Raw genomic sequence first — 14,830 nt, 5'->3', positions numbered from 1 at the left:
TCCAACTGTTGCGGATCGTCTTGGCCTCTCTCCTTTAGTTCAACGCTGGCTCTTGGATCCGGTTGCTAATATTTTGCTTGGTGACACCTGGACGGGGCTGTCTGATCTCCCACATGATGTTCATAGTGCAGTCACTTCTATCCGAAGGAATCATGAGTCTTCGGATACTTGCATCTGGTGCCCGTCTGAAAAGGGGAATTTCACTGTTAAACTATTTTATTCATGGATGGGGTAAGCACCTTCCTCATTGGCGGTTTATCGCTTTCTTTGGAAGAAATTTATTCCTCCGGCTCACTCTTTCTTGTGTTGGCGTGCTTTTTTTGGCTTTTTGCCCACTCATGATGCCCTCAAGTCTTTGCGGCATCAACATATTTTTATGGATTGTAGCTTTGCTCGTGCTCTTTGGCATAGCGTGTCCTCCTTATTTGGATGTCGAATTGATGTTTCTATCTCTCTTGCAGATTTGCTTTGTTGGGCAGTTGCCCAACATTTTAGTGGCCAAATCTATGATTTATGGTGCAGCGCTATTCTTTATATGGTTTGGGTTATCTGGCGAACCCGCAACGATGCAACTTTCTCGGATACGACTCCTAGCATTCATTCGGCTTTACGCCTGTTATGGTTGCAAATCCATCGGGCGGGTCTTTTATCATCTGGCACTATCTGGAACTCTACGGTGGAGCTGCAGATTTTGGAGACGCTTAATATATTGCCTCGTTGTACATCAGCTCCTCGGATTCTGCCTATTCGCTGGTCTGCACCTCCGCATGGTTGGATTAAGGCCAATTCTGATGCATCAGTTACCCTGGTGAATTCTGGCTGCGGGGGGTGTTTTCAGAAATCATTCTGGCCACGTGATTGGTTCTTTTGCTTTCCCTTCGTCTTGGCGTTTGGTGCATGTTGCGGAGCTTTCTGCTGCTCTTTACGCGATCCCTATGGCTTTCAACCTAGGTTGGCGGCGCCTCTGGTTGGAGAGTGATTCTAGGTATGTGGTTGCTCTTCTTCGTGACACGGGTATCACGGTTCCTTGGGAATTATGTTAGGATTGGATCGAGTGTCGACGTATGATTTCTGGAATGCATTTTACGGTTTCACATGTCTACCGTGAAGGGAATCAGGTTGCTGACGCCCTAGCAAAGTTTGGTAGGACTTGCTCTGATGCTATGTGGTGGGACTCTTTTCCAATTTTTTGTTTTAGCTTTCTTTGGGACAATTTTAACGGCCGAGCCTTGTATCGGTTCGCTTAGTTTGTGGGTTGTTTCTTTCACTCTATTGACTTTTTTGACTTTTTCTAACTTTTAATATATTCGGGTTTGGGTTTGAAAGCTTAGGTGATGCTAACCTTATTGGGATTCCTGGGTCTTTTTCATTTTTTCCCCACTTTCAATAAAAAAAAAAATAACAAGATCCAGCTAAATAAATATTTTAATTCTAAATAAGGTAATTTCATTTTCACAATCGAAGCTGGTAATTCGCGCGGCAAAAAAACCCCACCTAGAAGTCAAAAAACAAGAAATATAAGCAACTTTAAAATTAATAATTTAAATAATAAAAAGGAACTATTTTGATTTTTAATAATAAATAATATTAATATATGAGAAGAAAAAAACATCCTGTTTCCTGTGCAATTCTCATCTAACGTTCAAACCAGCTAAAGTAAAAACACGCAAGCAATCAATCTATCAAAAATTTCAGTCTCTAGACTCTTATACTCAATAAGAAACAGGAAAACCCCCAAATCCATCCCAATTCTCCTTCAAATTGCATACTTTTTCAACTAAAATAATCATCATGTCAATTTCAGTCTCTCCCTAATCTGATCATTTCATTTTTTTTTTCGTACTTTCTCCGTTTATCAATGTCAACGCAAACCACCACCGGCGCCAGAACCGCCTCTTCGGCGGAGACTGACACTGAAGCGCCACTTCTTCTACCCCGTCAGGAACCACCAACATCTCCTCCCGTACGCCCGACGTCCCTCGGTGCTCTTCTTGGTCGGGCCACTGGCCGTCGTGGCCCTTCCATGTTAGTTAGAGAGTCCGCAGCTCGTCAGTTGGATCAGCGACGAGCTGATTGGGGGTATTCGAAGCCTGTTGTTGCTCTTGATATGCTATGGAACACCGCCTTTGTTTTTGTTTCTATAACGATGCTGATACTTACTGCTGACGAGACGCCGAACACTCCTATTAGGCTTTGGATCTGCGGGTATGCGCTTCAGTGTTTGGTACATGTGGTTTTGGTCTGGTTGGAATATAGGACAAGGAACAGGAGGAGAGTGAGAGATGAAGAGAGGCAACAGCAGCAACAGGATTCTGATGGAGGGAATATTGACAGTGAAGACGATAATGATATTGATAGAGTTTCCCTCAGTTCTGGCCGATCAAGGTGAGTTTAAGGCGTTGAATTTGACTCTTTTTGGCTTTACTTGGGTATTTGAATTTGCGGTGTTCAATTTGGGATTTTTTGTTTTTGTTTTTTGTTTTTTTCACATCACATTGTTCCATTTGTATATTTTAGAAGTTTACAACTCAAAAGATTCTTAACTTGTATGTTGATCAAAGTGTGGTGCCATAGGTTTGGGAGGCTTTGCTCGTTTAGTCAGTTATGAAATGACCATGCCCATGATTAAATTGTTTGCAAGTCTAAATATTGGCATTTAAAACCTTGGCTTGAGTTATTGTGACATACTTGAACGAACAGCGAGAGATTGGCATGGTAAGACATAAGTAAGAAGTTGCAAAAATAGTTGTAAAAGTTGGAAATACTTTGAAGTGAATGGAAACTTAGGAGGTGATTGTAGTTGTATAATTGTCATAATGAACTCAAAAGTGAGAGTAACCAGTAAGATTCAGGAACTTCTAAAACAATTTAAGGATTGCCTTGTAGAAGTCGAGCTTAACCCTCTGGATAGGCAAGTGATCTTTAATCTGTATTGAATTTGTTTAATTTTAGTTTTCAGAAGTTAGCTTTTACCAGGGTTTGATGAGCCCTCTATCCATCAAATCTTGCTTGTTCAAAGGTGGTTAGGTTATTGGAGCCAGCTATGTTTATTAAAAAAACAAAAGGAGAAGAAGAGGTTTCTGAAGATCTGCTTTTTGGAATACTAGGAAGAGTTAGAATCCCTATTTTGAATTGATGAAAGAGTATCAGATTGTACATGTAAGCCTGTATAAAGGCTTGCATTAATCTTATTTTCATTTCTAGTCAAACAAGAAAAGCTAGCCAAACAATTCAAGTTTAATAGCGGTCAGCTTACTTTATCCATGCGTTTTCTTCCTTCCTATTCATGTTAATAATCACATTAAGTTTTAGTCTTCAGCTTCTTTATGTTTTTGTTTCTCTGCTTCCCTTTTCTTTTGTTTGAGCATGAAAATTCTTGTCACATAAGCCTATAGTGACAATGGATACTTTTTGGTTAGTGTGAAACATTAACTCGTACAATTAATTATAGGGATAAGAAAATGGAAAAGCCTGAAGGATAAAAGAATTAGTGGCAAAAATCGTTTTTACTTCAGGGGCTCTTGAAGGAACATCTTAGGTGTCATCTTAATTGGAGGTGTTGTTTGGATTCATTTGTGTCATTTATTCAGTTTAAAGCTGAAATGTTCAACAGGGTGGATGAATGGTGTTAAACACAATTTCTAATTGGCTGCTATATAGGGATATTTATTGGCCATGTCAAAGAACTGTTCTTTTGTTGCTCTTTAGATTAAGGTCCCTGCTTCAAACTGGCATACCTGCTTTTAATTGAAGTGCCAATGTGCCATTATCTATTACTACAAATTGTCAAGGACTAGTAACTTATACTACTAGTCACCAGTGTTATTTGCCATATCCAAGTAGCAGAATCTGTGGCATACCTGGTTTTAATTGAAGTGCCATTATCTATTACTATGCTAGATGTGACAAATTGTCAAGGACTAGTAACTTATACTACTAGTCACTATCACTAGTGTTATTTGCTATATCTGAGTAGTAGAATCTTGTGTAACCCCAACAAGGATAAGTTTCTTTCTTTGAGTTTCCATCCCTTTAAACTCTTTCCAAATGCTCGTGTTGCTTTTGGATTTGGCATATAAAAATTCCTTCAAAAATCTCCATTTGCAATATGCTATACCTGTCTTTTGTGGTAATCTGGTTTTGAATAAGAGGCCAAAGATAAGAAATTGAAAGGGATGTTGCTCTTAAATCCTGTTGGTAGGTTTCTTCAGTGGCCTCCATGCATGTGATAACTTACTATTTTTTTTTCTCCTAAAAATCATTTATTTTTCCACATTAGATCATTTACTAAAAAATATTCTTGTGGTATGGTTCATTTACATAGCTTGTCATCCATGGTATGGTTGATACAAAGTCATGGTAAGCTTTCATCTGATACTATGCCTTCATATCATGTTGTCATAGGCAGCGTTTGAAGTTATTTATAGAGTTCTGGCTCTTCTTGTTTATTAATTTTTATTTTTATTGGCTTAGTATCACTAAACGGTGTGAATCTGTAAACACAATGGCATCATTTCTATGGTGGATAGTTGGCTTTTATTGGGTAGTTTCTGGTGGTGATGTTCTTCTGCAAAATGCTCCACACTTGTACTGGTAAATTCTCTGCCCATGTTTTTTATGCTTTTTTTTCACTTTTTTTTTTCTCATTAATGAAGATAGCAGGGAAATATTAACATAAAAATAATAGACCTATATTGCCTCACGACCCAAAGATATGGAATGTATACTCTAGAAAACAGAAAGGTCCAACTGGAAAGTAGGGGTGAGCTAGAAGAGTTAGTTATTGCATGGGAATTTGTGCTGGTAGTATATAGGGAGGAGTTTTTGCGTGAGAGAGCAGGCATGAAACTTCTTACTTTACCAGATGGTTTCTATCAATTAATCTCTTCCTTGTTGTGCATCACTTCTCATCATCATGGGGACAAGATGGGGAGGGACTTCTCCTAGCTTTTATTTTAAGTTGCAACTTTATAAGTATGTATGAAATCTATATATATATATATATATATATATATATATATATATATATATACAATTATGCAAATAAAAATATTATATGAATATTAGTAAAATAGTCTAAATAATTAGATGAAATTAAAAAAATATTCATAAAAAAACAACTCTATGTACATTCATATTATTTTTCCAAAGCTTGCATAACTATTTAAAAAAGGGCTCATGTGTATCGTATTGTTTTTGTATTTTGAATTTTTTATAACAAATTTGCTTTATTCACCAAAAAAAATAGCATTAAATCAATTTATAATAAATTATATTATGTATAAAGAATACGAATAAAATTAATCGAATGAATTTAAGAAGAAAATGTATATTAAAAGAATAAGCTAGTAAAAAGTAAAATTTTTATTTTAATATAAAAAAAATGAAGTTAGAGAGACAGAGGTACATGAATGATGTATATTTAACTGATTTAGGAAAGTTAATTTTGTCAAAACTAAATAAATAGGAAGTTGTTTTCATGAAGAACTGTTGTTTATCTTAAAATAGCTAACATCAGCTATTTCCAAATCCTAACCAAGCACCCATCTACTAGCTTTCTGGAGTAAAACAACGAAAAGAACCTCCAAATCGCTGAAACAAACACCCTTAAGTTTCAATGAGAATGTTGCTGTGTGCTGAGTTTTCTTTTTGTCCAAAACTGTTCTGCAAAATGACAAATTTCTTCCCTTCGACTTTCAACTCAAATAAGATATGAGAAAAGGTATGTTAGATTGATTGGCTCTTTAGTAAAATGAAGTTTCAAAAAGATGAGAGGATCCCACTAATCTAAATCAATGATAGTTTTGCTTTTTTCCCAAAAATAAATTTATCTGAATTTTCCTTTCCAGAGACGGCATAAATCATCTTATTTTGAATATGCGCAGGCTGGCTGTGGTTTTTCTGGCATTTGATGTGTTCTTTGCGATCTTTTGTGTTGTTTTGGCATGCTTGATTGGGATTGCTCTCTGTTGCTGCTTACCATGCATCATAGCAATTCTTTATGCTGTTGCTGGGCAGGTAAGAAGATGGCAGCATTTCTTTAGACGGAGACTAAATTTTAGACAATAGAAGTCTTCCCATTTTTGTTCTTGTATGATTAAGTAAGGATTGCTACTGTTTTCATTTCACATTTACTAAGCAGGAAGGTGCATCTGAAGCAGATCTTAGTACCCTACCGAAATACAGATTTCAGGTGATGTCAGATGAGGAAAAGCCTGGTGTTGGAGCAGGGAAAATGGTTCCTATTGAAACGAGCAGTGCCTACTTGGCAAATGAGCGAGTACTTTTACCTGAAGATGCTGTAAGTTTGCTTTTTATCAATCAAGAATGCTTCTTTTAGTTACGGGTCTCAAAACGGGTTGTCGTGTATAATCGTGTTACTCAATCTACACACTCCACATTATTATATATGACATAAATGCTAACAAAAATGATAATGGTGTCAAATGGACGTAGCGTTAGGCGGGTTGTCTTGTCCTAACCTAACTACTAACATAGTTAATTGTGAATTGGGATGGAGACTAGTTAAAAAATCATACCAGAGTTCATTTGCAGAAGTTTAAAAAAAAAAAAAAACTTACCTCTAAGGCAGCTGAAGTGGAGAAGCTTGAGGAAGTACATATTTTGATTCGTGAGGGGATCCGAAATTAAAGATAATGAAGTGGCTATATTACAAGGCCTATGATCTGTTTGCTCCAGGATAATATTAAGTGGAATTTTCTCTTTTATTATTAGGAATGCTGTATATGTCTATGCCAATATGACGATGGAGCAGAACTGAGTACGCTCCCTTGCAACCATCATTTCCATTCGACGTGTATTATAAAATGGCTGAAGATGAATGCTACATGTCCTTTGTGCAAATACAACATTCTCAAAGGAAATGAACAGGTATGACGAAAAGGGACCCGGGTTGATGTTGTTGTATGTACAAAGGAAATCAAGGGAAAAGAGTAGAAGATATTTCAAATTGTTGTGAAAAAATATAGTTTATGGAATTAGTGAAATATAGTTGCTTATATCTTTTTCCAGGCATTGGATTTGGAACTGTCTTGATTGTTTCTTTGTATTTAATTTGAGACACTTGCCAAGAGAGAAGAACAAAAGGAGGAAGAAGCAGTGGGTTCCAAATTATTTTTAAGTGCTGCATTTAATTCTACTATATAAGTTCACAGGGTGTGCACATACTGCAACATTATTACTATTCTCTTGTTTCTTTTTTTATCAGATACTGATTTCTGAGCTTAATAGCAATGTGCATTTTTTCTTTGCAATTTCATGTACAAGGTAAAAGACCCTGAAACTGCATTTACTGGGATTTTTGGGGGGTTTATTGCATAAACTGTTTCAAAATTTTGTAGCATAAATAGAATTTGTAAAATATGTTTATTTCTAACCTGATATCATCATATTTAAATAGGATGTTGTTATACCCAGCCACTAATTCCCACCCCTAGTCTCGTGAAATGACGAAAATGCCCTTTCAAGGGTTGGGGATGGGAAAGGCTTTTTTTTTTTTTTTGCCTCCCCGACATGCGGGCGTGTGGCAATCACGTCCTACCATGTGGTGGGGCGTGATAGCCACATATCTCGCCTTGTGGTGGGGCGTGATAGCCACATGCCTCACCACAAGGTGAGGCGTGTGGCTATCACGCCTCACCACATGGTAGGGCGTGATTGCCACACGCCCGCGTGTCGGGGAGGCAAAAAATTTTAGCCCCTTATTCATTTAAACCTGTAAATACTGTAAGCACTACACAATTTTAATTAAAACCTGTAAATACCATACAATTTTAATTAAAACCTATAACAATAATATAAGTTAATGAATAAATATTGTCATTTAAAACATATAAATTTGTATACATCAATGTAATCTAGTCCAAGTCGCTCTCCTGTCAGCATAAATATTGTCCAAGTGACGAACACTCAGATCACGAAATCTATGTCATTGGTTGGCAATGGGAGGTACTGAAAATCCAGGTCTTAAATAAAGACGTATGTAGTGTTCATAACTCCTTAAATGGCAATCTCTCGCTCCGGTGGTCTTCCATCGTCCGAACGCATCGGCAGTATAATACAACATCCTAATTGTGGCGCAGTAAAAAGGAATATCGCTGCATTCAACACTGATGTAGCAGCATATAAGTCATCCGAGCTCATCATCCAGTGAGATTGATCACACCCCGCCCCTGTCCATCTAATACGCGTGAAGACATCATCTACTCAGTTCCAAAACACTGGCTCATACAGATCACGGTGGGCCCGCACCTCATTTTCTATAAGCACTTTCAACATCTTCCACTCCTCCTGATTATTTGTGACGGCGTCGGCTAAAATACGAAATCCACAATTACCATCTGATACAACACCTAGGTATCAAGTAATATATGGTACGATTAGTCCCTGAACCCTATGTAAATGTTGGTATCCGTTGATATCCGCATCAAATCCCGCTGCAAATATGAACATATGAAGTTCGTCAGTGATAATATATTTACTTTAGCATGAACTTATTTATTATGAAAATAAAATATACTCGACATCTCATTGTTATGTACAGAGGACGATGAGCTTCGGCCTCGACTACGACTACTCCTCAAAGTAGAAGACTGAGCACGACCACGTGCACCCTGACTGTACTCCATGCACTCGGATTCCGCTTCGTAGATGAATTTCCCTTTGGTCTACCTCTAACTGTGTCTTTGACCTCGGGTTCTTTGTAACTGCCTTGATCCGAGTTAATTTGATTATGGATGTAGACAGATATGCTACGCATCATTGCAGGATCTAATTTGTCAACCTTTTCCACGAGAGAGTGAAAAAACCGGTGAACCTCGGACCCATCACCATAAATGGGAGCAGTAACTGGTATGTCACTCAAACCATCAAATGCAAGAGTTCTCCAAAAAGGATGGATGCACTCCACACTAATCGATGTATCGACTCAATATATTTTTTAATTTCACATGCACAAGGAATACCATGAGTCATGGGCAACACACATCCGCATTGCTGAAACACATCCACACTCAATTCGCGCATACGCACCATCTCATCATACAGTACAGATAAACAGTAATGTGAAACATGTAAGTTGAGGTACGTGAAAGGAGCTACACAGTGAGACACCACAGATCTTCATCTCGAGTCCTCAAGTGAGTATCTGGTTATATATAGTAAAACATTACAAAACTAATTTGTTACAATTAAAAAGATTAAATTTAATAACAGAAAAAATGTCTTACTTGATTGCATCAATCTGAGCCTCAATGTTCTTGTGCACCTTCGCCCACACTGTATCGAGTGCACCAGTAGATGAATTCAACATGTTGTTGTGTTTCCTAAGTGCAACACATTGTTCGTCCATGCCCGACAGAACTTCTCCTTATACACTAGCCATGTGGTCTCCACATACTATATCACACGAGGCCATTTGGCAGAAGTATTCTTCATGCTTATCACTGCCTCCTTATATTCGGCTACTGTCGGTGCTTCAATTATCTTTTTTCATTTGGTATTCTTAAAAATTTTTCCAAAATCCTTCATTCCAATCAACTTGCCTACTCTATCCTCCACATCTTTATTAATATGTCATGTACACAACAAATGATGAGTTTCAGGAAAAACCTCACTAACCGGTCTCATCAATCCAAACTCCCGGTCAGTAGCAATGGTTGTCGGATGTACATCAGCTCCAAGCAAAAGCCTCAATTTTTCTAAAACCCACATATAACTACCTTCATAATTGCATAGGCAATCAAGAATTTCTTGTTTGAAGGCGTCATTCCAATGATCTCAAAAAATGGCATTTTATACTTGTTTGTTTTATATATTGAATCCATACCAACAAACAAGTAGTAGGATCAGAACAGGATGATCGAAGTAGGATGTGTCATAAAGAGGTGAGTCACAACATTGCTGCCCGGCTCTGCTTGCGTCCAATGTATGTAATCCATATCTATAGCAAGCCAATAAAACTGACTAATTACATCCTGACCCTCAAAACTCTCAGTCCTTATTTTTTCCCTGTAATTATACACATGTCTTTGGGCCGGGCAATCCTCAGGGTGTTTTTCTTTAATTGCTGCAAAAATAGCACAATGCTTTACTTGAGCTGCACTCATTTGACGAACAATTTTTTTTGAACCGGGACTTAGTTCGCTCATCTGTCGATAGCCCTGACGATATACAACCAATTGTGTTGTCTTCTCTCTCCAGCAACACCATTCACCACCCAACCCCTAATTCAGCGATTTTCAGAACCTTCACCTGGAATTTGCAACCACAGTATTTTGTTTTTGTATTCCTCCGTACTACTTTCTCCATATCTCTTTCCCTAGTCCTTTGAGTATTCTTTATACCACGGGCAGATTCACTACTAGAAAAATGCTAATTTCTAACGGAAAAAAAAATGTTTGAAATCGGACAATTTTCGTCACAGAATCTGACGGAACATTTGATGGAAGGGAAACGTGGGAAAAAAGGTCGACGCAAAATTGACTGACGTTCGTCCTGACAGGAACTCCTGACGGATTGCTGACGGAAAACCATCATCAATGTAGATGGAAACTGTGACGGAAATATACATCACAATGTCCTGACATTTTAACTGACGTTTTTCCATCAAGATTTTAGTCCGTCATAACACGCAAATCTCAACCGAAATTGCGTCAAAAGCACCAACTATAATTAGGTTGACTTTCCGTCAGAAAAATCCATTTCTGACAAATTCCGTCAGAATCTGATTTTCTTTATTTCATAATGCCTGCAAGCTATATATATATATATATATATATAATGCATTCAAACTATATATATTCATCTATTTTAATTTTAGTAATCTTACATTGACAAGTAGTTACAAAATTATCTAATTAATTACATAATATTATAAAAGGTTATTACATCATTTACAAAAAAAATACAAAAAATGCACCATACATATACAACTATGAAAATACAATTGAGTTACTCTGTTTCATTTGATGGCCCAAAATTAGCCTAAGTAATTAGGTAATAGTAATCTAAAAAAGGTTTTAGATACTATAAGCGAAATCATGTCTGTATACCAAAAAACATTTGATGGTCCCCTTCAAGACTGATAACCACCTGAACTTGTAAAAAGAATTGAAATCATTGAAAAGTGGTAGAGAGAACATATAAACTAGTAACAAGAGGAAGACAAATATAAAACAAACATTAAAGCATGGACAAATTTTTACTTCCTAAATTTATAATGCTTAATCATACGATGTTCAACAAACAAATTTCAACTAGAAAGATTCATCTATGACCTATATCATTTACAAGCAGCTTTCAAGCATACACGAAATTTGTTCATAACCCAAATTGTACAAAACTTGACCAAATTCATATCAAACCCATATGACATAGACACACCTCTTATAACGAATACCATACTTCAATATATAACAACTTTGATAAGGGACTTTAAACAAACATACTCCATTAGCGAAAAACCCTATAAACATCCTTGCCAAACTAGAAATTTTCAGATTATTCTGAATCATAGTTCACGGTGAAAACATTAAAATATGAGATGCAAAGATACATTAAAAAAATTCAAAATGTAAAGGACACATGCTTAATGTTAATGACAGTAACTGAATACACATGATGAGCATTTGAAAACAAAAGGACAAAAATAAATCCACTTTACATGACTAAATACAATTTTGAGGGAAAGACATGCCTAAAGAAGAAGCAAGCTCAAGAAATAATGGGATATTGCTCCTAAGACCGAGAATTTAATATTCTGTAGTTGTTAATTCATAGAAAGCTGAAGAAACCAAACTCTACACATATGGTTAAGAAGAAAAATCCCCACCTTGTTTCCGGATGATCAGGTGCAACACTGGAGCGTACTAATCCAAATGGTGTCGGAAATCAATCAATGATATCAACTTCTGCCTCTTGATGCACCTTCAACATCTGATATTGCAATTGAAATGCGAAGAAATCACATCAATAAGACAAATCTCAAAGAATTGAACATTAACCAAAAGTTTGATAATAAAAAAAAGCACCTTTTCAGTAGTCTAGAATCCAGCAGGACCACTCCTAACCATGCAAACACGTAGAGGATGAGAGGAAAGATTTGAGATGCTTCTTGCTAACCATTTTCTTGCTTGACACATTGTATTCTCTTGTTGCTGCAAGAACTAGTTTTATATTAGAGAAAGTTGCAACCTGGAAATGAACATAGAACTATTAGGGGCGAGCAATAGGCGGTTGATTTGATTTAAAAAGTAGACTGATTAAACTGAAAAGTATATTGCAAGGAGAAATAGAACCGGGCTGAATATTGTAAACAAACCAAGGAGATGGGTTTGGTTAAGATTCAGTTTGTTCGATTTTGAGCTTTCCTTAACTTCAGATATATTAAATTATTAATAAGCTAAATCCACAAAATAAACATTCTTTAATCAACTATATCAAATATTTCTATCCATACAATTCATAGTCATAAAATTGAAAGTAACAAAACTTTCTTGAATGTATTATATCCACAAGGGATATTAGATCAAATTGAAACATGAAAACCTCTAAGACCAGAAATTTAACATAAAATTCAAGTATTCCACATAAATGGTCGTGACATGGTATCATAGTCTAGGCATGTAATTTTTTCCTAACTTGAATTTCCTTTCAACTTCTCCACCTTTTTCATATATACACAATCATCTCAATCACCTACCTCCTCTTGCTTTAGTCAGAGAGACTAAGTAGAGAGGTGACTTTGGCAAAAGATGGAGAGTCATCATTAACTAGATCGTTTAACATGTTCAGATTATTGTGTCTTTAGATTTGTATTTTACCTCTATAATAAATATCTTCAATCTCAAATGCCTCTGCAGGCTGCGATTCACTTTCTATATCTGGTTGGGATGATGCATCATTTCTTTTCACCTACAGAAAAAAGTAAGCTATGGTGAAATCAAATGGATATGAACAAGCTTCCCTCTCCCTCTCGCTTCTCAATATTTGATGAATATTTAGATCTGAGAGTAGAGGAAGGAGATAAATTGGTAAAAACATACCGATTTGAGTCGCTTTATATCGTCATGGGTATGGAATCTCAGATTGAAGAAAAAAAAGCATTACTAAGCAGAGAAGACTTATTCTTGAGATCAAATCGACTTGTTTTTTCCTCATTCTTCTTTAGTCAATCAAAACATTCAACATCAATCAAAGGGTTTAAATCGGCTTAGGAGAGTGAGAGGGATAGGAAAGTTTGAAGAAGATCAACAATTAGAAGGATTGAAATCGGTGCTGCGGAGAAAATGTGACCTAGAAAATGAGAGAGGAGATGGATAAATTGGTTTATAAAGGGGACATATTAGGGTTAGTTTAGGTGGATTCTAGATTAATGGGTTGGGCTTTATGTGTAAAAGCCCACTCTATAATATCAACTTTTTATATGATTTTAATTAAAATAAAAATATATTTTTTGGTAACATAAAATAAAAATATATTAAATACACAAAAAGTAAGTTTTCCATTTTTATAATATATAAGTCAGTAAAATAAAGTTATGTACTATAAAATTAATTTATAATAAAACTTCATTACAAAAACACGGGATTATAGTTTAATATTTAAATATTATATTATAAATGAATATGAGTAAAGTGTAGAAATTACATAATTAAAAGATTAGATATATATTTTAAATTGATTGATAAATAACTTATAAATTAATTAATAATGTAAAATTATAATAATTAAACCAATATAAAATCATATATTAAATGTGAATTCATCGTTCAATCTAAATTCAAATATTCTAAATCACTAAATATTCTAAATCACTAAAATTATCAAGAAATTCAAAGACACTAAAAATATGAAATAATGATAATCTTCATTTTTTTAATGGGTATTAGCGAGGTAATTACATACCATCGCAAATATTTTTTTGGATAAAATATAAAATATAGGGATGGGATGAAAAAATACCCCTAAAGTTTAGCGTCATTATCAATATTATTTTTTTAACGTCTAGTCATATATTTGTCTAATTTGTACAAACCACAATATTATTTTTTTAACGTCTAATCATATATTTGTGATATGTTACTAATAAGTGATAAAATGATGCATATGTGAAGTGTAGATGTTAAAATTACACTAAAAATACAACTAGGAATAAAATTGCACCATTTTTAGACATTAACATCATCCAAATTCAAAATGAACATTTACTGAACTAATATAATTTTTCTGTTAAAAATGTAAAATGTATTAATAGAAAAATAAGGACACAGAAAATCTGACGGAATTCCATCTATATATCCGTCAGAATATGCAGACGCTATAAAATCCGTCAGAATGTCCAGAGAATCTCCGACGGAATAATTTCCGTCTGAGATATCCGTCACAAATAAGGCTGGAATCTTCCAGTCATAAATATCCGACGAATATTTTTGTCCGTCTGAGTTTTCCTTCAGCAGTACTGACGGAATGGATTTCTGACGGAAATGCGACAGAATGTCTGACGAAAATATTTCCGTCAGACAATTCCGTCGTAAATCGATATTTTCTAGTAGTGATTTAACCAATATCCATTTAAACTTACCCAATGTCTTGTGAGAAGCTATAGTTAACTCGAAGCCAAGTCGAATCGCCGTCTGTTTTGCCCAGTTAACAACTTCTTAGTATGTTTCAAACGTCTGTATAGGATAAAAACTGTTACCTCTGAAGTCTTCTAACGGAACCTGTAAATAATAACTAACGAACATTAGACTTCACTACGATCAATTTCGACAATTTTTCGAGGCCTAAACCCCTAAATTCAATTTTCAGA

The 14,830-nt window shown here is 35.6% G+C and overlaps 1 protein-coding gene and 1 long non-coding RNA gene across 4 annotated transcripts; one reads left to right on the top strand and one right to left on the bottom strand.

Moving 5' to 3' along the window:
- The first annotated feature begins 1,615 nt into the window (after positions 1–1,615).
- Positions 1,616–7,277, top strand: LOC136208516 (E3 ubiquitin protein ligase RIE1-like). Of its 2 annotated transcripts, none has more exons than XM_065999442.1 (6): positions 1,616–2,385; positions 4,474–4,593; positions 5,886–6,018; positions 6,140–6,301; positions 6,736–6,891; positions 7,033–7,277. In XM_065999442.1, exons 1-6 carry the CDS (start codon positions 1,859–1,861, stop codon positions 7,054–7,056), a joined length of 1,122 nt encoding a protein of 373 aa, XP_065855514.1. In that variant the 5' UTR covers positions 1,616–1,858; the 3' UTR covers positions 7,057–7,277. The 2 variants fall into 2 exon arrangements, with proteins under 2 accessions (XP_065855514.1, XP_065855515.1); XM_065999443.1 differs by having other exon boundaries at positions 1,617–2,385; positions 6,143–6,301.
- A 3,524-nt stretch (positions 7,278–10,801) lies between these two features.
- On the bottom strand, positions 10,802–14,618 carry LOC136208391 (uncharacterized). Of its 2 annotated transcripts, none has more exons than XR_010677106.1 (6): positions 14,603–14,618; positions 13,065–13,314; positions 12,843–12,933; positions 12,051–12,213; positions 11,852–11,955; positions 10,802–11,112 (listed from the first exon to the last, which is right to left on the bottom strand). It is a non-coding gene; the product is annotated as an uncharacterized lncRNA (long non-coding RNA). The 2 variants fall into 2 exon arrangements; XR_010677107.1 differs by having other exon boundaries at positions 12,051–12,176.
- Positions 14,619–14,830: the final 212 nt, after the last annotated feature.

Source organism: Euphorbia lathyris, chromosome 10, assembly GCF_963576675.1.
Source record: "Euphorbia lathyris chromosome 10, ddEupLath1.1, whole genome shotgun sequence".
Taxonomy (NCBI): domain Eukaryota; kingdom Viridiplantae; phylum Streptophyta; class Magnoliopsida; order Malpighiales; family Euphorbiaceae; genus Euphorbia; species Euphorbia lathyris.
The sequence above is the reverse complement of the archived record's forward strand: the minus strand, read 5'-3'. Positions and strand labels throughout refer to the sequence as shown.

Coding starts and splice junctions, on each gene's coding strand:
- LOC136208516 (XM_065999442.1), top strand. CDS start 1,859: ATGTCAACGCAAACCACCACCGGCGCCAGAACCGCCTCTTCGGCGGAG. Junction 6,019..6,139: donor TTTATGCTGTTGCTGGGCAG/GTAAGAAGATGG, acceptor ACATTTACTAAG/CAGGAAGGTGCATCTGAAGC. Junction 6,892..7,032: donor TTCTCAAAGGAAATGAACAG/GTATGACGAAAA, acceptor ATCTTTTTCCAG/GCATTGGATTTGGAACTGTC.